Source organism: Aphelocoma coerulescens, chromosome 13, assembly GCF_041296385.1.
Source record: "Aphelocoma coerulescens isolate FSJ_1873_10779 chromosome 13, UR_Acoe_1.0, whole genome shotgun sequence".
In the NCBI taxonomy this organism is placed as follows: Eukaryota; Metazoa; Chordata; class Aves; order Passeriformes; family Corvidae; genus Aphelocoma; species Aphelocoma coerulescens.
Genome location: NC_091027.1, coordinates 1,032,030 through 1,053,589, shown reverse-complemented (window position 1 = coordinate 1,053,589; position 21,560 = coordinate 1,032,030). Strand labels below are relative to the sequence as shown.

Below are 21,560 nucleotides of genomic sequence, written 5' to 3'. Positions count from 1 at the left end.
GAGCTGTGTCTCTCAGAGCTGTGTCTCTCTCAGAGCTGTGTCTCTCTCAGAGCTGTGTCTCTCCGAGCTGTGTCTCTCTCCGAGCTGTGTCTCTCTCCGAGCTGTGTCTCTCTCCGAGCTGTGCCTCTCTCCGAGCTGTGCCTCTCTCCGAGCTGTGTCTCTCTCAGAGCTGTGCCTCTCACATCATGGCACTCCCTGGGGTCTGGAGCCGTGCGTGACTTCGCCCACCCTTCTTCCTGCCCTGTGGAAGGTTTTCCAAACCTTTCTGTAGGGGGGAACTAATTTTCCATCACAAATAGCTGTCTGTGGGCAGTGTTTTCCAGCAGTGGTGGAAAGCTGTCTGTGGGATGCATTCTTCCAGCAGGTGTTTGGATCCCTGTATTAGTAATTCCTTGAACTTAGAAGTGAAAACCTGCATTGGCACGAGTGAATTGAGTTGTACATCCCATTAACCCTCATGTTTTAGCTCTCACTCTCGGGCAGAGGCAGCTGCCTTTGGGATATCCTCATTTGCACCAAAGAAATATTTCATCGGTGCTAATAAAATAACTTGATCTGTGCTGGGTGAGGCTGAGTGTGGGGCCCACCAGACAATGTTGTTCAGCTGGACTTTGTCTTGCTGGGGGCAGGAGTGGCTGCCTGGGGGGTGCAGGCAGGGCAGGGGGCTGGGGTCAACCCTGACAGGCTCCCCAGGGACAGGTCCCCTCCCATGGAGCACAGGAGGTGCTTTGGACAGAGATTTGACCCAAATTCATTCCCTCTCCCAGCCCCTGTTGCTCTTCCACTGCCATATGCTGTCAGGTCTCTCCTTTTCAGGTGATGTTTTTACCTCCATACTTTCATAGAATCACTGAGCAGTTTGGTTTGGATGCTCTCCAGCCCATGGATGGCTTGGTTAGCTGGGTGCAGGATTTATAGGATCTCCCTGGGACTCATCAAGCAAGACATGAAAATGTGCCATTTTCAAGAATTTGTTGTGTCAAAATGTACGATTTCATTTCTTTCCAAGCAACCTGTTGTCAACTTTCCAGACAAGTTTGGGTTATCTCACCTTGATCCTAAATTAATTTTCAGCCATCTGCACGGGTAGATGCCTGGCAGAGGCCAGGGCAGGTGTGGAGGGCCTGGTTCAGAGGGCTGTGGAGGCTGGAATGATGATCAGTGTCTGTGCTTGCCCGGGTTACAGCTGGTACAAACCGCTGTACTTGTGTTTTTCTACCCCCATTTGTCTCCTGCTCGTCCGGGCAGTGGTGCAGCATTGCTGGGATGGCAGGGATTCAGGAGGAGCCTGGTGCTCCCTGCGGGGCCCTTCCCTGCCAGCTGTTCACCACTGCTCTCCTCCCTTCCCCTGCAGCTGCCCAGCTGGACAGCATCGGCTTCAGCATCATCAAGAAGTGCATCCACGCTGTGGAAACAAGAGGTGGGGCAGCTCTCGGGGTGGGCTTGCTCTGGGGCAGCTCTTGGCAGTGGAACAGTTGTTTTCCTGCCCTCCTCATGGACAGAATGATTCATGAACCCTCGGACCCACATCAGATGAACCCATAACGTGCTTGGGCCAGTGCTGAGAAGCGTTTGCCCCACGGCTGGGCCAGCAGGGACTCTCAAACATGGGGCAGAGTTAGCAAAAGACACACTGGGTGTGCAAAAGGGGGGACGGGACCAAAGGGTGGGAGTTCACTTCAGCATCCTTCCTGCAGGAATGCTGCCAAGCACATCCTCTCACATGGGATTCCTTCCCCAAAACTTCCTGTGAATCTCCTTGTGTACAGGTGGGATTGTCCCAGCCCTGCAGGGAGAAGTCAGATGCAAAAGGCTCAGACCTCAACCTGAAGGACTTGACACAGTAAAATTTTCCCAAATTGTCCTTGTTAAGTGCAGATCCTGTATGGGGCTGGCGTGGCTGTGGGAAGAAGAAAAAGTGTCCTTAGATCCTTATTCCTGAACTAACTGGGGGTAACATTTCTAATGGATACATGAAAATCTTGATATCAACCCCAAATTTTGCCATCTTCTATAGCTTTGTACTTAATTGTTGAGAAGGTTTCATTGGCTTTGCTATTTGAGAAGCCAAAGAAGTGAAAGAAATCTTTGCAGCTCTTGTGACCTTCTCCTGATAAACTCCTTGTTTTTCCTAGGGATCAATGAGCAGGGGCTCTACCGGATCGTCGGGGTGAACTCCAGAGTTCAAAAGCTGCTGAGTATATTAATGGGTGAGTATCTGGAATTTTGGTAAAGGCAAGTAGGATGTGCTGCTTTGAAGTCTTGCCAAGCAGGAGCAGAGGCTCTTGTCGGGGTCCCTAATGGTGGTGCTGTGCCCTTAGGACCATGCTGGTCGAGGCCGGGAGGTCCCGGGCACCGCGGGCAGGTCTGAAGGTAGGACTCGTGTGGGACCTGGCTTCACCAGGTCCTGCTGCAGTCACTGGTGTCCTGCTCACACACGCTCCCAGTTCTGGCAGCCTTCCCAAATGCAAACCAAAATCTTCAAAGAAATAGCTGAAAGCTTTGGCTTTTCATCTCCTACCTGCCCCCTTGTTCCCAGCACCCTTTGAAGTGATTTTCTACTGGATGTTGCATGCTGCCTGTGGCTGTTCTTGCTTTCCCCACAGACTTTCTTGTGCCTGTTTATCTCAGTCTTGCCCAGAGTTTTCCAGCACGTGTTTCCCTCGTGATTCTGGCATTGACTGAGGCATTGGATCCTGTGGTTCTGGATGCTCCATAGGGACAAGCTGCTGGGTCTTGCCACAGCAGAGGTTGGCTCTGGCTGTGTGGGACAGACCCATTTCAGCCCTGACCTCACAGGCAGCACTTCCATCCCACAGCTGCAGCCCTGGACCAGTCTGTCCATCTGTCCAGACATGCCTGAGACAACAGTGGAAGAGAGAACAGAACTGGGCTGGAGCAGGGCAGCTGCCCTTGGCCAGTCCTGAGTGATGCTGCTCAGACTTGGCAAAACCACAGATGAAATAGCTGTAGGAATAGGGAAACAGATGCTTACTAATTTGTTAGTGCCCTCTTGAATGTGTCTGTTACTCCTTGGGGAAAATGAATGACATTTCTGGTCATCTTCTTTCCCTTCACATATTTTCTTTCCTTTGTTACATGATTTCCTTTTCCTTGTCCTTGCAAAACTTCAGTGTTCCTTTCTCTGCATATTTCTTCTTGCAGAGGGTTTTCATCTGTTGTGTTTGAACATCTTTTCCTTCTCCTTTTCCAATCCCTCCTTCTTTTCCCACCATTAAGGTGTTTGCTGAGCAAAGCCCATGGTGGCTGTTACAGCTGGCAGTGTTAACCTATGGAAAATTGGTAATCCAGGAGACTGGAGCAGAAGAGCACAGCTCTAAATCCGGGTGCAGGGCACCTCTTTGCTCTGGCATTTGGAAAGTTCACTGCAGTCACGAGAGCTGGTGGCTGATGATGTTACTAGAGAAGTTTGGCACAGGCTGGGGACGTGTGAAGGTGCCCTGTGGTCCCAGGGCTGTGGGAGCCAGCGCTGGCCCATGGCACTCACAGTGGGCACGGGGAGAGCATCGCTTGAAGAGCGCTGCTGATAAAAATAGGCTGGGGTTGGTGCCCTGGGGCAGGTCCTGGCAGGTCCACAGCCAGGTCCTCTGGGATGCTTGTCACCTCATCCCATCGTGGCAGGGCCATGGACCCTGTTCGGTCACAAAGGTGTCAGTCCTGGTGTCAGTCACAGGGCTGTGGCAGGTGGCAGAACTCGCCTGGGTGAAGAGCTCTGTGGAGCTGGGAGGGATTCAGTTTTGGACACCATCCAGCATCCATTATCTCCTCAGCCACTGAAGCCACTCAGCTGCCGCCCTCGTGTCTCATAAGGTGGTGATGAATTGCTGGTGCTTTTCCTTTGTCCCAGCGTGTCCTCGCTGGTTGTTGATGCTGGAAGCCCCTTTGGAGGCGAGTCAGGGCTGGAAGTGGGACAGACTCCTGTTGGGAATCCCCCATGGTGTTGACCATTGGGATGCTTTGCAAACCCATGACTCTATAATTTCTCCAAATTGTGGGGGATTAAATCTTCATCAGCCCCGGTGTTTGGGCTGTCTGTGAAGTCAGTGTCACACAGAAACGTGTCCCTTGTCAAACCCCATCTGTTCTTGCTGCCCTCAGGGCTCCTTGTGAATGGAGGAGCCAAACTGTGCTTGCACTGTCAGGTTTCCCTTATATTTAGAAATGAATGTGGGCAGCGTTACTGCTTCACATACAGTTTAAATGGCAAAAAGATTGAGTTTCCCTGAGCTGGTGTCAGTGACACTGCCGGGAAGGGCTTTGGCACGAGGTGTCCCTGCAGGAGGTTGGCGTGGTGGCCGCAGGGCACTGGCTCCCCGTGGGCAGCAGCTGGGTCAGGGGCAGCCCCAGCCCGTGGGTTGGGTTTCAGGGCAGATCTTGTTGGGGTCTGGACTGGGGTGAAGCAGTGGGGGGGGTGCTCCCAGGGCTGGTGGGGGGCAGATCATATCCCCAGCATTCACTGGAACTGTGGGCCATCACAATGAGGACAAAATCCAACAAATAACTGAACTTTCATCAGTGGGAGCTCCCATGAAAGGGCTCATTGTGGCACTGTGGGGGCCCCAGCAGGGCTGAACTCTGCAGAAGGTGAGTTACAGCATCTGATCTGCTCTTGCTCCTTTGCCACGTGGGCCATAAGGGCTGGGAGTGGGGCTCCTGCCAGCCCCTCACTGCTGGGATGTATCATCCCTGAGGCTGTTTTGGAAGTCTCTGGATGATAGTCACATTGGGGTGATGAGGTGGTTCCCCAGGTTGTTCCACTCACCTTGGAGAAATTTGTGAGAGACATCAGATCAGCAGCAAAAAAGCAGCTCCAGGGTTAATGCTGCCTGTGGGCTGTGGGTGCTTTTCCAGCCCCTGGTTCCCCACTGGCCCCAGCTGCTGTGGAAGTGTGTCCTTGTGGGAGGCAGGGCTGATGTCGCTGCCCAGGGAGGCAGATGCTGCAGCTGGAGCCCAAGGCAGGAACTTTTTGCAGACTCATAAATTTGAAGGTCAAGGGGAGCTGATTAACTGCTCTGAGCCTTTTCATGGGACCAACTGTGGAATTTCACCTCGTGTTCCTTGATCCTGCCTAGGAACTGCTGGGTGAGCTTTTGCAAAGACACAGTTTGGAGTTGTTTGTTCTACTTTGGTTAAAAAGTTGGGGTTTTTTTAAAAGATGGAACTTCTGAGGGGCTTTGTTGGTTTTTTTACTATGCCAAACTTACCTTGACTCCATTAAAATTCTCTCCTGGTAAATGCAGTGCCACAGGAAGTTCCCTGGGCATTGACTCAGGAGGATGGAGGTCATTTGTGTGATTGCTGAGACACACATGATCTCAGTGTGGATATGCATTTCTTATGTGTTTATTTTTCCAAATGCACCTCTTGATGGTTTTTTTTTAAATAACTCTGTGCCCCGAGGGAAAGCTGAACTCTATTCAGGGCATTCTTTTAAATAGGTTGAAAATTACCCAATGGTTACATGGGGCTTTAAAATTCAAAAGTGCATTATTTGTGTCTGTGAAAAGGCAAAAAAACCCTGAGCTGAGTCTGTGGGAGCAGATGGTGTGAGCAGCTGTGGCTGTGGCACCCTGGGCCTTGGGGACAGGGAGAGCCTGCGCTGCTCCCCAGGGACACTTGGCACTGGTGGGACCCGGGGCCAGGGGCCCCCACAGGGGCTTCCCTGGGATTCTGGTGGGAGCAGGATCCTGGCTGAGTTTCCAGGATGGAGTTAGCAGAGAGCTAACTTGGTGGAGCAGCATCCAGGCAGGAGGGATCAGCACTCGGGGCACTTCTGTGCCCGGCTTTTCCGTGGCCTCGGCTTGGTGCTCCCGGCCCCGGCTCGGAGCCGTCCCTGCCTGGGACTCAGTGCTGTGCCTGAGCCCACTTCCCGCTGGCCTGGTGGTGGCTGTGCAGGTGGCTGTGGCTGTAATGGCCAGCTGAGAGCTGGGTGGGGAGGTGGCTGCAGGATGATGATGCTGGACATTGTCAGGAAGAGAGTCCCTGTCGTGTCTGTGCCTGGCTGTCACCGCTGTCACTGAGCACCACGGGCTGCTGTGCCCCGTGTCCTGGCACGCTGCAAGCCACTCTGCTCCTGTCCTTGCTCAGGATGGAGGATTCCCTTTTCTTTCTCTTGTCCCATGCTGTGAGTTTGGCCCATCCTGGGTGATGGACCCCACGCCCCTGCAGATGTGTCCTGAGCTGGGAACAGCAAATAGAATGGGATGTGGTGGTCTCCCCACACAGCTGAGCAGGCACGAGCTGGAATCGTCTTCAGTTTCCTTCACTTACTGCCTTTTCGTCTTTTTCCACAGATCCCAAAACAGCCACAGAGGCAGACACAGAGATCTGTGCAGAGTGGGAGATCAAGACCATTACTAGTGCACTGAAAACGTACCTGAGGTAAGGAGAAAAGCCTCACCTGGCTTCAGGAAGGGTTTGGTGGGGGTCTGGGGTTTTACTGCCCATTATTGCAGACCCTTAACAACAGCACTTTGATAGAAACAGAGCAGAAACTGCTCTTAGGGAATTTATTCTGGCTTTTCCCTGACTTTCCAGCATGTTTGAATAGGATCTGGAGAACACACTCAGCTCTGACAGATGCACACATTATACAAACACGATTTTAAAAGCTCATTCTTGCATCCCCTGCCTTGATTTAAGCTTTTCCTGGTGGACTTCCACCTTCTGAGCATGTGGCAGAAGGGGCAGGCAGTGCAGTGTAAGGGCAGGGGCTGTAGAGCTTTTCCAGACCCCGTGCTGAGCTTTATTGTAGTCAGGATTTCTGTGTGTCAGGTGAGCCAGTATCATCCTGGGGATCTTCCCAACAGGATTGGGTGTTGGCAGCCAGCAGCATCTCATTATCCACAACGTGCTTCTACCTGTTGTGACCACAGCTCCTTGCTCTCAGTGACTCTTGTGTGCTGGGTTGGGTTTGAGAGAGCAAGGGAGCACAAGAGAGAGTCTAAATCCAATTAGGGTGATAAGCATAATTAGCCTGGTGGATCTCAGCCTAGAAAATCACAGAATTTTGCATGACTGGCAACCTTTGCTCTGGAATCTGAACTGTTGGCAAAGCAAAGAGGAATGTGGGCAGCACCAGTGTGTCCCTCTGAAGGGATGCAGCAGTGAGAGGGGACAGTGAGAATGGAGATTGGGAAAGTTTTACAATTAGGCTTTATCTTTTAAATTTATTTTCAAGCTTACTTGAAAATCATGGGCTCAGTAATACACTGAAGCTGTGTTACTGAAGGAATGCTAAAATTAAAGATTAATTTAGTGGTGAATAAATCAAAGGTCCTTGCATAGATCTTATTCCTTCTGATGAGGGGAATTAGAGTTGGTGTTGCTTAATTCTGCACTTTTCAAAATGGAGCTGAGTTTATTGTGGGGGCAAAGCTTTCTTTGTATGGATTGTGTTCCTCAGATGTGTTTTGTGCCTGTTTCCTTTTTATCTTCCAGAATGCTCCCAGGGCCCCTCATGATGTACCAGTTTCAAAGGAGCTTCATCAAAGCAGCGAGTGAGTTTGTTGATGTTTATGGCCCTGCTCCTGAAGAGGAGCCTCATTTGCCAGTGGCTGTGATCCCCCCTGCCCTGCTGCCTCCCCACCACCCTCCCGGGCTGCTGTCCTGGCAAGCAGAGCAGGGCTGGAGCCAGGGCAGGCTGTTGCTGGGAGGTGACCAGAGGCGGAGGAAGCGCAGATGATGCCGGGAGCGTGGGGCTCCCGTGGCTGTGACCATCGGCTGTTGTTAAACAGCACCCACGGTGTTTGAGGGGCTCTCTGCTGGCTCAGATGTCTGTGCTGCCTTCCTTTCACTGCCATGGGGAGGGGGCTTTGTGGGGAGCAGGGCATTTTCCGTTGGCAGCTGTGCAGCCTGTGGATGGGCGAGTGGGATGTCAGGAGGGCCCCATGGTCCATGGCCATGGCAGTGCTGGCCTCCTCCAGCAGCTCCCACTTAGTGCCATGGACCCAACCAGCCTGTGGAGCACCAGAGGCTCCAGCCTGGCCTGCCCTGGGCACACTGACATGGGAATGTGCCCGTATTCCCTTTGCTGAAATCGCTCTGGTTACAGCCAGCCTGCCCTGCTCACCATGCTGTTCACATGGCCTCTGCTCCCAGCTCACCGTTTCAGCCCATCCAGTGTCTGCCTTTGGAAACAGCTGGCTGGAGGTGGTAGGCAGGAGCAGCACCATGGGGAGTATCTGCAGTGCCTGGGTGTGGGATGGAGCAGCTCCCTGGGATGTCTGTCAGGGACAGTGTTAGGCCTCTTCCCATAGTAACCCCCTGTGGAGATAAATCCTCTTCTATCCCCATGCAGAACTGGAGAATCAGGAGTCCAGGGTGTCAGAGATCCACAGCCTCGTCCATCGGCTTCCGGAGAAAAACAGGCAGATGCTGCACTTGCTCATGAACCATTTGGCAAAGTACGTTTATGACTGATGTGTTTTTCTCTCCTTTTTCCACTTCCTCTGAAAGTTAATAGTGGTGGAAAAGTTTCCTTGTGTATGGTGTTGAGTCATATCTGGTTGGCAGCTGGAAACCTGCGTGTGAGTGAACCGAGGGCCGAGAGACCGAGGGGGGGATGAGGGGTGGGAGCTTCCCAGCCAGCCCCCAGCCCCAGGGCATGGAGCCCATCAGCTGCTGGGAATCTCGTGTTGCTTTTAACAGCCTGGAATGGGTTTGGCTGCCCACGCTGTCCAGGAGGCAGAGCGGAGGTGAAGCTCCTCACGTGGTTCCGGAGCAAACCTGCCATTAAAGGACTAAAAGTGATTTCTTTGCTCAACAAACGACTACTCTGGGGCGTATTTTCTGCCTTTCTGCACCCTGATGAATCAATATTTTTGTGTTACCTTGAAACTTTGTGAGGGTGAAGGAATGGGATAATTTTTTTTCTTTCAGTGGTAGAGCTGACCTGTAATTTCCCATCTTCTTCCTGCTCCTGCAGGTTCCCATGGAAACCTTTGATTAGTGTTTTAGAAGTGAAAGCATCATCAGGTGTTTGTGCAGCCTCAAGGCTGTGGGGTTGGACCTGCCCTTGCCGTTCGCAACAGTGCTGCAGCAGCAGCAGGGATGAGGCAGGACTGGGAAACCTGGGGAATGACTTAATCAGGATAACTGCTTAGGAGGAGATCTGGAAGAACCCCAGTTATCTGTTTAAAAGAAAAAATAACAAATGACATTTTAAATAGGCCTAAACACAACTCCAGATGCTTTCCTGTGGCTTGGGTTTGTGTCTGCTCTGTGGGGTCCCTGGCAAGGCTGTTAAAAACCAAATTGCTGCTTTAGGTGTTGGTTTCAAACCTTCTGCATTTACAGCCTGAAGCCAAGGCCAAGTGGTTCCAGGTGCTCCCATCACCCAGAGAGGATTGCCCAGGGAAGCTGTGGCTGCCCCATCCCTGGAAGTGCCCAAGGCCAGGTTGGAAAGGGCTTGGAGCAACCTGGGATAGTGGAAGGGTGTCCCTGCCCCTGGCGAAGAGTGGAACTGGACGAGCTTTAAGGTCCCTTCCCACCCAAACCATTCTGGGATTCTGTGATTTTGTATGTGCAGGGAATCTGTAATTGCTTAAGTGTTTTCCATCTAAAGGAAAAACCTGGTGATGGAGTAGAGATGTGGAGTCAGGTTTACAGTGGGGTTTGTGCTGCTTTAGTGGGGAAGGAATTCAAACAAAACAAACAGTGTGTGTGGTGGTGTGTGCTATTTTAGGAAGATAAACAGCTCATAGTGTTGTTTAATAGGAAAAAAATTATCTCAGAGCAAGGCAGGAGGCTGAGGGGAGAGAGCCTGCTGAGCTCTGCAGCCCTGGGGGGATCCTGGGCTGCGGGGGCAGAGGCACAGCCCACCCCAGGCATGGGCTCACAGCATCCCTCTGGGGTTGGTCCTGCAGCCCCTGCTCCGGGAGCAGCACCCTGATCCAGGAGCATCGCCCTGCTCCGGGAGCACCCACAGGGCAGCCGGGGCCAGGGCTCGTTGCCATAACTCTTCTAAATGAGCTGGTTGAGGCTGCAGAGCCATTGAGCCGGATTAAAGACAAGGATGGAGAGAAATCTTCACATCTGCAGCAGATGTTTGGTGGGAGGGGCCGTGCTGCAGAAGGGACGGGGCCTGGCCACCCCGGGGGGACGCTCTGGACGGGTGGGACCGGCCGAGGTCTGGGTGCTGCTGAGAGCAGGGCACCCACAGCCAACATGGGCAAAGCCAAGGGCCTCTGGCTGGCCCTGCCAAGCTGGGCTGCACTGCTTGGAGGGGATTATTGTCTCATCTGTTTCTGTCTGGGTTTTTTATTTTAAGTAATGTATGAATAATCAAGATTTGCATGTTTATCAGATGAGCTAAAAAAAATATTTCTCAGTCTTGCTGTGGAGATTTCTGACACTAAAACCAGAACTTGGGCTGAGTCGGTCAAGTAAAGAAAGCCTGCCCTGGGTGGTTTCTGACTTCTGTGTTTTTGGGGTGTACGTGCTCTGCTGCACTGACGAGGGACGTGGGGCTCCTTATGTGATGAAGCTGCAGTTTTTATTAACAGTAATACAGCTGGTAAGAAAGCTGAAATGTTCAAAAAAGGCAGTTATTAACCCCAGTATTAGACAGGATAAGTGCCTGGGAGGTGGTTCAGCAGTGCCCTTCCTCCTGTGCAGCAGAGGAGTGTGGTGGGTCCCATGGCAGCTGGAGGCCACAGAACTGGGGTGCAGTGAGAGGGGCCCACAGAGGAGGGAGAGGACAAATCTCAGGAACAGGCACAGACAGGGTGGACAGAGAGGAGCATTTTGATAGAAAATGAACTTGATTTCTGCCTCTTACTGCATCTCCAAGCCCATTTGTGCTGCCTCCTGCCTCATGTCCATGTGTCCAGGCAGTTGTTCACCATGCCACAGAGAGCAGGAGCAGTCCCTATCCTTGCTCCTTCCAGCCTGAACCAGTCTGGGATTCTGTGATTAAACCAATTTTTTTAAATGCCAGGTAAGTTGAAGTGAAACGAGGTGCCTGTGGTGCTGCTGGGCTGGCGATGGCTGTGCCAGGGGTGCTGCTGGAGTGGAGCTGGTTGCAGAAAATTGCCATTTTTGTTAGTGGAGCTGCAGTATCATCCCTGTCTCTTTCTTCTTTTGTAATGTACTTTCTCACCCAGGAGTCAGTGCTGTGGAGGTACAGAGCAGGGGGATTTCACTCTGATTATATTTCAAGCATTTAGGGAATTATTTTTCATGTATGGCCATAATTTGACACCTGAGCTTTGCTTTGTTCTCATGGTAGTGAGTCCAGGTTCTCCAGCACAGATGGTGCCAGGCTCATGCCCCTCCTGTGGTTGGCATCGCTGCCACTGCCCCACACAGCCCCTGATCCATGCACCCACTCCTCTGCTGCCAAGGTCAGGACCATGAGGAGGCTGCAGCCGAGCTGTGTATACGTGTATTTAGCAGAATTAATTATCTCTAATCGCTCCCAGCTGGGACCTGGCCAACACCAACTGGTTCCCTTTGGTTTTGCTGTGGTGGTGTTTTCTAGTTTACGTGTTTTAACCAAGATGACAGTGATTGTTATCTCCTGCACAAATTGCTTGCTGTTTATCAGGCTGGTGGTTTCCATGGGCTCTGCAGGGCAGCTGCTAATGGGGACCCACCAAAACCCACAACGGGGCAGGGGCCGGACATGGAGCCCAGCGCGTTCTGCAGGGCTCGCTGCTCGACCAGGGCTTGCTGGCAAAGGACAAGAAGAAAAAGTTCCTCCAGGTCTTCTGCCTAAAAATACAACCAGGCCTTGTTTTGCTCGGCGTGGAGCGGCCTTGGCTTTGGCAGCCCCGCGCCGCGCTGGGGCCGCGCTGCCCCACAGAGCCCCCGGAGCTGCTCCCGGTGCTCACCACGGCGCCTCTGTGCCCGGCGGCTCCAGGACCCCACCGGGGCACCTGTGTGGAGCCAGGGGTGGCAGCTCCCCCAGGAATGTGCTTTTCCTTGGATTGTTTTGCCGGTTTCCCCCGAAGGTGCAGCCGGCGAGGAGGCTGACGCCTCTTGGCACAGCAGGTCTGATTTCATCCCCGTGGCAGCTGTTTATGCTGCTGTCTGGTAACTATTCATTTGCTTGATTTATGTATTGCTTCCAGTAAGTCATTCTTGTCCAGGACGTTCTGGAAATTTCCACTGGCCACTGAGGCCTCTGAGATGCTCCTGTCTCGTGTGCTGCTCACCTCGTTTGGCTGCCAGAAGCAAACAGGGAGCTGCCTTCGGCCTGGTGGGCTGGGCCAGGCAGTGATCCTCCTTGCTGCCTTTGGGAATGCCATTTTTATGCCCAGTACCTGTTCCTGCTCCTTTTGGATCATGGCAGTGCTGGATCCAGGCAAAGCCCCAGAGTTCAAGTGACCCAAAGGATCTGGGTGCTCTTATGGGTAGCAAAAGGGAGGTGACATGGAAAGAGACTCCCTGTAGGCACGTGCTGCCTTGCAGGAGCTGGGAGAATCCTGCCTGGGGCTTGGCTGTCCTGGGTCAGGTTAAGGCTGTGCTCTTTTTTACACCTTTTCCTTTTTCCCTAGTTGGAATGAGCTGGGTTTTAAGGTCCCTTCCAACCCAGCCCATTCTGTGGTTCCATGATTCTGTGATTTGTGCTCTGGAGCTGGAGGTGCCAGAGCCTTGTGGGGAGCAGCAGCACTTTTGGCTTCCCCTTTGCTCTCCTCTCCCTCACATGTTTTGGTGGAGGAGCCGGCGATGCTTCTGCAGAGGCGAGACAGCCCTGCAGTGCTCTGTGCCTGCCCTTGCCAGCTCTGCCTCCCTCTTACTCCTCTGCTTTTGTTTTTAATATGAGATTCTGCAGAATTAAAAACCACCACAAAAAGCCCTGTAGGTGTTCGCTGGGTTTTTTGGGCTTGGCTTCCTGTAATGTGTAAATTAGCAAAAGGTTTTGTTCTGCTTCTGCAAATGAACTTTTAACCCTCTCTGTCTGGGTTCTCCCTGGAGCAGCTGTGTGGGTGCTGGTAGCTTTTCCTTCCATGCTTCTCTAAAAGCTCCTTATGTTTCATGCAGGCTCTCCAGTTTCTAGCTGGAGGGAAATGTGCTCCAGAGCCTGCAGTACCCCTCATTAGGTTCTTTTGTACCCACATCCTGCACAAGACTCGAGTCTGGAGATAGGATAATGGGGGCCTTGGACTAAAGCTGGCATCACCACCCTGGCATGATGATTTAGCTTGTAACAAAGCACCTGCTGGGTTTGCTGTGGAGTTTCTGTGGTTGAACATCTCTGCTGAGCTCCTGCTGGATCTCTGGGAGCAGCACCAGGCATTTTGCATTCCTCAAGTGTGAATTCTTGTGGGCTTGTGTCTGAACCTGGTGTTGTTTGGTAGAGGTTGTTGATAGCACATAATTATCTGGATTCTTTTTAATTGTTTATCACAGTGAAACTGAAACTGGGTATGGAAAGAGATTGAATCGAGAGTGGGCAAAAGATTTCCAATAGTTGGCTGGAGTCTCCCTGGTGGTGTCTGTGCTGTCCCCACAAACAGAGTGGGATGGAGATGTCTTCGTGGGCACATCCCTTGATTGCTTGTATGAACAGACCCAGCACTGAACCAAACTCAGAGAGATTTTAGTCAGTTTTTCAGCAGAGGAAAGCAGACTGGAAATCACCATGGCTGCGATATCTTGGCACTGCAGTTTTTGCTAGGATGCTTGTGTGATCCCTAGGCTGCAGAATCACAGAAAGGTTGGGATTGGGAGGGGCATTTAAAGGCCATCTCGTTCCAACCCACGTGTGTGTGGCAGGGGGCACAGAAGTGGGGGAGTGAGGGGTGTTTCCATTCATTGGGCAAAACCTTGTCCTGCTGGCGAAGGCGAGACAAGCATTTTTCCTGCTGTTGTTCTCATCATTAATTCTGAAAGCTGGTTATTCCTATATTCCCTTTCTTCCAGCACTGTCTTCTAAGAATTCAGTATTTTGGAGGGATGAGCTCTAATCTTGCATTTGTGAAGTGAATGAGGTCCAAAATACCTCTAAGGGGAAAAAAAGGTGAACCCCCCTCTGTTGCTCTTCCCCATGGCTGCTGCACTTGTGTGAAGGTGCAGGTGTGCACCAGGCACCTCCTGCACGTGGCCCTGTGACCTGGCTCCGGCTTGGAATGACTCCCTGGGGAGACGTGGGAGCTGTGCTTGCTCAGCCCAGTGCTGCTGCTGCCGGGAGGCTCTCTGGGAGCCCGTTTACTTTGGCTGTTTTCCATGCAGCAGGTTGTAGACTCCGGCGCGGCGCTTGCCGTGGCGGCAGATCTTTCAAAGGATTCCTTGTTAACCCAGACCTGCTCCTTGGGGCTTTCCTTGCCCTGCTGGCCATGTGGGTTTGTTATTGCAGTGTGACAGCACCAGGGAGGTCTGGTTCTGGAGGAAAACCTGCCTGTGCAGCAGGGCTTTGCCGAGGTGCCGGGGCTGGCACAGGGGTGGCAGTGGCACAGTTTGCAGCCGTGGCAGGCCCCGTTCCAGCCCCGTCCCCAGGGGTGTTTGAGGTGAGGCCTCTTTGCTGGCTGTGTTTGTGCAGGTGGAAGCCATGGTGACTTTTAACATCAGCTCTGACCGTGCCTGCGGTTTTCACCAGGGTGTCAGGGGAAACCTGCAGTGCTGCCATGCCGGGCACAGGGAATGTGCCAGCCCCGGTGCCACTCAGCCCTGGGCTGAGGGTTGGTGAGCAGGGCTAGGATCCCTCTGAGATCCCCCAGCAAACGTAGCTTGCCCAAAGCCAGAGAGGATGCAGAGGATGGCTTTGGAAGCCCTGCTGGCTCGGTCTGGGAAGCCTGAGCCGGAGCAGCGCTGAGCTCCCTGCGCGTTTCCCTACAAGTCACAGCACGTTTGGCATTCGCGCTGATCGGGCTCACCGATACTGAACCTCACATTTGGCCTCAGTGTCTTCTCAGTGCAACATGAGCCCCTTTTTTTTTTCCCTGGGAGTGAACCCAAGCATCCAGCTGTGGCCAGATCCACCCGGGAGAAAAAGCCAGTCTTGTTGGAGCAAGTCAGAGCGCCCAGAATCAGTGCAGGCACAGGTTTGGTCCCAGCTGAGCAGGCAGCCCGAGAGCAGCAAGGGTTTTGCATTCAGCGAGTTTCCCCTTGCCTTCACTGGGAGGTTTTGTCATTCCCTGGTGATCTGTCCTCCTTCTGAATCCGCCGGCCTCCGTGTGCGTTCCTCAGGCTTGGCTCTCCTTGCCGGTGTGGCGGGGCTGGGGAGCTGTGAGCCCACGGCCTGGCTGCAGGCAGCGGGGTTTGTCCATATTCCCCAAGTTCCCAGTTCCCAGTGTGGCTGAGTGAGCTCAGTTTGCTTCTGCTGCTCTGGACTCCTCTGGCCCTTGCAGAGCTCCCTGTGTCCAGAGCAGCCTGAGGAGTGCAGGCATGTCTGGAGCCTTGATAAACAGGCAGGATGAAGGGATGGTTGTGCAATGTGGAAGTGTGGCGTTTCCGTGCATCTGTGCTCCGGCTTGGGAATCATGGAATCTTTAAAGTTGGAAAAACCCACTAAGATCATCATCTCCAGCCATTCCCCCAGCGCTGCCAAGGCCACCACTAGCCCATGTCCCCAGGTACCACATCCACGTGGCTTTTGAACACAGGATGAAGCAGAGCTGGTTGTGCTCCCTTCTTCTCCACGGCCGTCCGCCAGCAGCCACTGCAGACCAGTGTCCCTGTCACCTCCTCCGACGCACGTGTGCCTTTTAGGAACAATTTAGGAATGTGTGATTGACTGATTTAGCTGCCTGGGACACCAGTGGGTGTTGCTGCAGCTGGAATTGCATCACTGGTTTCACCAGCTCTGTGCTGGGAGCCAGTCACAACATTCCTGCAATAAACACCTGCTTCATTCCAGCCATCAGACACATTCCCGAAGCTGGGAAACCCACCACGGGTTTGAGTGAGAAGTGAGTCATCCCCAGGGAGCTGCAGGGCCACCATCTCTGGGGACACAGCTCCACCAGCCCCTTGGAGAGGGAGAAGCTGAGTCGCGTCCAGCCCAGCCCCTCTTCCCTCTCCCCCTCTGCACTCATCAGCTGCGGCCCAATTAAACTCAATAATGTGGAGGGACGAGTTAAATGCACCCAGGAACATCTCCCAGAACTCATTAGATCGTATCTGATAAATGCCCCCAGTTGTGAGTGCTGCAGCCGCCGTGCCCGTCCGTCCGTTCAGGTGAGGCCCAGGTTAAAGGGCTGGGAGTGGGGGCTGCGGGGGCAGGGAGCTGCACAAAGCCCAGCCCTGGCACGGGCTGCCCAGGGAAGTGGTGGAGTCACCATTCCTGGAGGGATTTAAAACTGTGTAGGTGGGGCACCTGAGGATATTGTTTAGTGGTGGCCTTGGCCGTGCTGGGGGAATGGTTGGGCTCAGTGATCTTGGAGGGCTTGTCCCACCTAAATGATTCCACGATTCTTTGCCTGTAGTTTGTGGGAACAAGGCTGGTGGCCCTGGTGCCACAGAGGCCTCTCCACCCAATGTGCTGCCTCTAATCCCTCTGCTTTTTACCTTCCATGTATGTCAAGAGTCAGAGGTGAGTGTTTAATTTCATTCAAACTACCCAGAGCAGCCTAAATAATTTTGGGGATTGCTGGCCTCTGCATGATTGGCTTTTCACGTTAAACAGAAGCTCTGCTGGTGGTGGCAGACGGGATGGATTTTTCCCTGTAGCAAGAAGAACGAGCTGCGTTACTTTCCGTCCTATGAGGACTTGCTAGGCCAGCCACAACAAGCACTTTGATTTCAAAGGTTTGTCCCAGGCATGGAAATAGAAACACTCCAGACTTGCCTTTTGTTCCCTTCAGATGGCTGTTTGCTCAGAGATTTTGTTCTGAATCAGGGAAGATATTTGAACTAATAATGGCACTTCTGGCTGAGATTCAGATACATGCATTCTATAAATAAAATATGTATTTATATATAAAATACACACACAACAGTGTATACACATATATAAATACATATATAAAATACATGCAGGAAGTAGTTCCAGACACGGGAAGCAGCAGTTCTGTGGGAGCAGAGCCAGGAGCCCTTGTGGCACCCACCGGAGCTCCGACCACACTGGAATATTTACTGTTCCCTGCTTCCCCTGCACTGAACCTTGGCTACCAATTACCCCGTATTAAATTGTGTTTGGTCATGGCAGTGACTATACAGTATCCAGGCAACCCAGGCATAATCTAATTTAACACCCAACATGGATTTACTCCGCTCCCGTTCTCCTTTGTTTTGCTGAAAGGGAGTGAGAAATGAGCAGTGTCCAGGGACACCCCGGGAATGACCTGGGGGACGGTGCTCCCTGGGCTCCTGGCCCGGGCTGTCCCCGTGGGATGGCAGGGCTCGGTCCCAGTGACACCGGCTGGGTGCTGGCAGTGTCCAGCACGGCTGCTGGGTCAGCACCAAGTGGGTCAGGACTTCGTGGAGCTGCTCGTTGGTGGGGCACTGCTGAGCACAGATGCTCCCCTGGCTGAGGGGCTCTGCCTGTCCCACACCACCAGGCTGAGCTCCCGCTGATCCCCGAGGGAGGCACGTGGGAACTGTCGTGTGCTGCAAGGAGAAGGAGCAGCCCAGAGTCCGAGAGCCAGCGACAGCCTGGCCCACTGTGAGCCCCGAGCAGGAGTGAAGAGGTTCCGCACATTCCTCCAGTGGTTGTTGCTGTCTCGTGTGCTGGAAGTGACTTCTGTGAAGTGGGGAGCAGAAAAAGGACCCATAGAAATTAATGACAGTGCAGTTCTCTCAGAGTGCATCAAGGGCCGGAAGGAAACAGCAGGTTAAAAGGAAAATACAGTGAATGCTTGGAAAACTTCTAAAGAGCAGCTCAGGAATGGCACTGACAGTCCCTGCCGAACAGCCCTGGCATTAAGCCCACTTTGGGCTGAGAACACTCATCTTTAGAAACTGCAGCGTTATTTCCTAGTACAAAGGATGATAAAGAGGTATAATTTAGAGTAAATTATCCTGTGGGTAATGGATGGGGAATTTGAAGGATGTGAAAGGTGAATCATGTTTTGGAGCACGGCTGTGCTGACCCGGTACAGGGATGGCTACTGCTGGAAAAGTACCCGGGGTGCAGAGCAGGAGTTCATGTGCCACTGAGGTTTATTCCAGAAAGGAGCCAGATTCCACAGCTGCAGAACAGCTCCCACACTTCCAGAGGCAAAATAAAGTACAGTGAGGAGGGGTGTGGTGGTGGGGGTGAGGGCCAGCACCGTATGGGTGAGTGGGCAGTGCCTGGGCAGGTCTGTGGCTGGTGCTGTGGGACCATGTCCTGCCTGGGAAGCCATTAATAGCCCAGTCTGAAATAATTACCAGGACCACGCTCAGCTGCCTCACCGTAATGAGCTGGTGACAGTGCAATTTATTAGCGATGTAGGACATGGTAACGGTAATGAGAAATGGAGGCACCTAATTTTGTGCGACTTAGATCAATTCAGTTGTTTTTTTATAAATGAACATTGTTTTACTAACCACAGAAGATCATTAAAATTATTATTTTATTAGTGCTTTTCAAAGCCATTTGAACTGCAGCTGCGTTTTTCCATATCCAGTTAGGAGTACGTGAACGTGTGTCTGAAATGCAGTTTTGCAATGCAAAAATGTCATTGGGATTTGTGAGTGATGTGGATGGGAGTGGGGGGAAGGTTTGAATCCCCATATAGGTATTGTACAGTATATAATGGTTCTTATTGGACTTCTTCTGCCTTTCTTGCTGCTCCCTGAGGTTGTGACTCCCTAAGGAGAGTTTGTTTCCCCTCCCAGCTTGGCAGCGCTGGCGTGGCCATGAGCAGCTTGGCAAGCTCTTGGCTGTGGTGAGGATGAGGATGGGGATGGTGATGGGAAGAGGCTCTGTGCCCGCCCAGGGATGGGGATGGCCAGCCTGGCCAGGTGGCAGTGTGGGCAGCACGTCACCTCTGGCAGGGCTGTGCTGGAGCCCGTCTTCCCCAGCCGTTTACAGACACCAGAGATTTCCCGCAGGCTGGTGATCAAATATTCAGAGCTTCCTGGCAGTGGGGGGAGTTACGGGTAAGAGGGAGGTCCCACCAGCTCCCGAGGGCTTTGGCCAGGACCTCCTCACTCTGAGGTTGGATCCCAAGCGCAGACTCGGTGGAGGGGACAGCTCTGCCTGTTCCCCAGGGATGTAACATGCACCAGGATGCGGCTTCTTGCTTGGCAGTGAGTAGGGCTGAAGTTGCTGTTGGGGGAGCTAAGCCAGCAGCCCTGAGTCCCTGAGCCCCCCTTGTGATGAGGCTCCTGTCTGCTGCCTTAGGAGCTGATAGAGGGATGAGCTCTTTGCTGGTTCAGGTGAGATTTGGATGGAAAAGGATGGAAAGCATCTTTTCTTTTAAACCAGCCTGGGCTTACAGTGTGCTGAAATATGCTGAGCTTGCACACAACTGCGTTGGCCCCAGAATCAATAGCAGAAACTCACAGCAATAAATTTTAGGGTCAGTCCAGCAAGTGAGTGTGAGCCTCACTCTGTGCTGGCCTGCTGCATTTGTCCAGAGAAACAGTAGAGAACGTGAAGGAAAAGACACTGAAACCACCTCAGGCTACAACAGTGTGAGCACACGGCCTGAAGCCACCACATTTCCTGGTTGAAGAGGTCAGGAGCAAACCACAAGAAAAACTCCGGAGCTGGGGCCGCAGGGCTGCACCGCAGGGCCCGGCCACACACGTGTCCCCGTGTGACTCAGCAGCAGCATCCAGGGCAAGCTCCGTGGGCCCGGCGTTTGCCTGGAGCAGCCGGGCACCTGCAGCCCGACGTGGCCGAGGGGTGCCTGGCTGTGTCCCTGTTGTAGTGTCCCCGTGGGGTGAGGCAGAGCAGAGGGCATGTCCCATTAGGGCTGCTGGGCTTTGCATCTCTAAGACCAGGTGCCAGCTGGAGCTGCTCCAGCGTAACCCCTCAAACGCCATAACCAGGGTGCCACATGCTCAGTGTGAGCTGCTTCGCTTTGCTGAGCTGGTCTGTGCCACCTTGTGAACAAGAAGAGATGGAGGGGGCAAGGAGGAAGGCTCAGTTGTCCCTGGGTCCCCATCTTGGGGAGTTCACCGTGCCACAGAGAAGGGAACACGTGGGGCACAGCCCCATCTTGGCCTCCCAGCCAGCCTGGCTGGGCTGGATGGGACTGACCTCTGGTGCTGGAATGGCTGGGAAGGAATTGGCCTTTGGAACATATGAGGTCACTCATTGAGTTGGAGAGCAGTGTGTGTCAGAGGTCCAACAATTTGTTTTCAGAAGGGTTTTAAGCATTAATGATTCAAGATGTTTTCCTGGGAGTGGTTTGCAGCATGAAGCTCAGTGGCTGGCGTGGGGTTGAGATTTTATGGGATTAGTCAATTCATGGAGGCTGAAAGGTCTCCAGGAACACAACAGTTAAATTTGTACTTTTCCACATGGCTGAGTCTTCAAGGAGCTCACCAGGAGCGTGAAAAATGTAAACGGTGTTGTAAGCCTTGTGCCAGCCACGAGGCAGGGAGGGCAGGGAGGGAGTTCCCTGTGGATTAGTTCCATCACCTACTTCATTTTCTTTCTCTTTTTTTTCCCAGAGTTGCAGATAATCACAAGCAGAACCTGATGACTGTTGCTAATCTGGGTGTGGTGTTTGGGCCAACGCTGCTTCGACCTCAAGAGGAAACAGTCGCTGCCATTATGGACATCAAATTCCAGAACATTGTGATTGAAATTTTAATAGAAAACCATGAGAAGGTAATAGCTTCCCTTGCTTCTTTTGTGCCAGTAGTTTATGGAAAGGAATTGGTCTCTCTTTGCCCATGGCAGCCCCCTCTCCCAGGCCCCACTCTCTCCCCATGGCCAGTGGCACCATGGTGGGGCTGTGCTGGGGAGGGGGCAGCTGGCATCTCGTTCTTGGGCTGTAGTTTGTAATCAGTGCTGCTGGTAGCCAGCCTTGTTTATGGTCATCCCAGTGTGAGTCAGCATGGCTGTGTCTCCATCACAGAAATTCCTTTTCTCCCCCCTTCCCACTGTTAAATGGGAATTTGTCCTTGGTTTCAAGAGAGATGAGCACTAAACAAAACCAGTGTAAGATGCACACCTCGGCTGGCTCCTGCTTGGCTGATTAAATCTGGGTTTATCCAAGTACTGGCTTTATCCACAACGTTGATCTGAATCCTGATGCATTTGTGTTTGTTGGCCATGGATGTTGTGGTCTGTCAGTGGAGCAGTGGTGGCCTGGTGGGGCCGTGGTCCTGGCTGTCCCTCCCTGGCTGCATGTGCTAAAAAATACCATTTCTTCGAAATTCAGCCAGTTCCCTGATTAGGATCTTCTGTTAGTCTGGTTTTGGTTGGAAAGGAGTAATGAATTTGTGCATTTGGGCAGCAAAGGCAGAAGTAGAAACCATCTTGCCCTGACGGGGGTGGCATCACGGCTCTAAGTCCACATCCAGTTATTTCTTCAGCAGAGAGCTGTGCCAACATGTGCTTTTCCTATTGGGAAAGCCTGACCATGCCAACTGTCTGTCTGGCAGGGGCAGGTAGAGCAGGAAAGACACTGAGGATTGGGTTTAGTGGACTCTAGCAATGGAGGGAGACCTAGAGAGAGCTGGTCTGGAGGGATCACTGCCCTTGTCTGAGC

General features: G+C 52.7%; 1 protein-coding gene across 3 annotated transcripts in view; it reads left to right on the top strand.

The window, feature by feature from the left end:
• Positions 1-21,560, top strand: part of ARHGAP26 (Rho GTPase activating protein 26) — a 101,537-nt gene that overhangs the window by 53,045 nt on the left and 26,932 nt on the right. For all 3 annotated transcript variants that reach the window (XM_069028635.1, XM_069028637.1, XM_069028636.1), the window contains exons 13-18: positions 1,355-1,420; positions 2,136-2,210; positions 6,315-6,402; positions 7,462-7,520; positions 8,321-8,426; positions 20,515-20,674. In XM_069028635.1, coding sequence (XP_068884736.1) covers positions 1,355-1,420; positions 2,136-2,210; positions 6,315-6,402; positions 7,462-7,520; positions 8,321-8,426; positions 20,515-20,674 — 554 coding nt within the window. The remainder of the gene's footprint in view (positions 1-1,354; positions 1,421-2,135; positions 2,211-6,314; positions 6,403-7,461; positions 7,521-8,320; positions 8,427-20,514; positions 20,675-21,560) is intronic.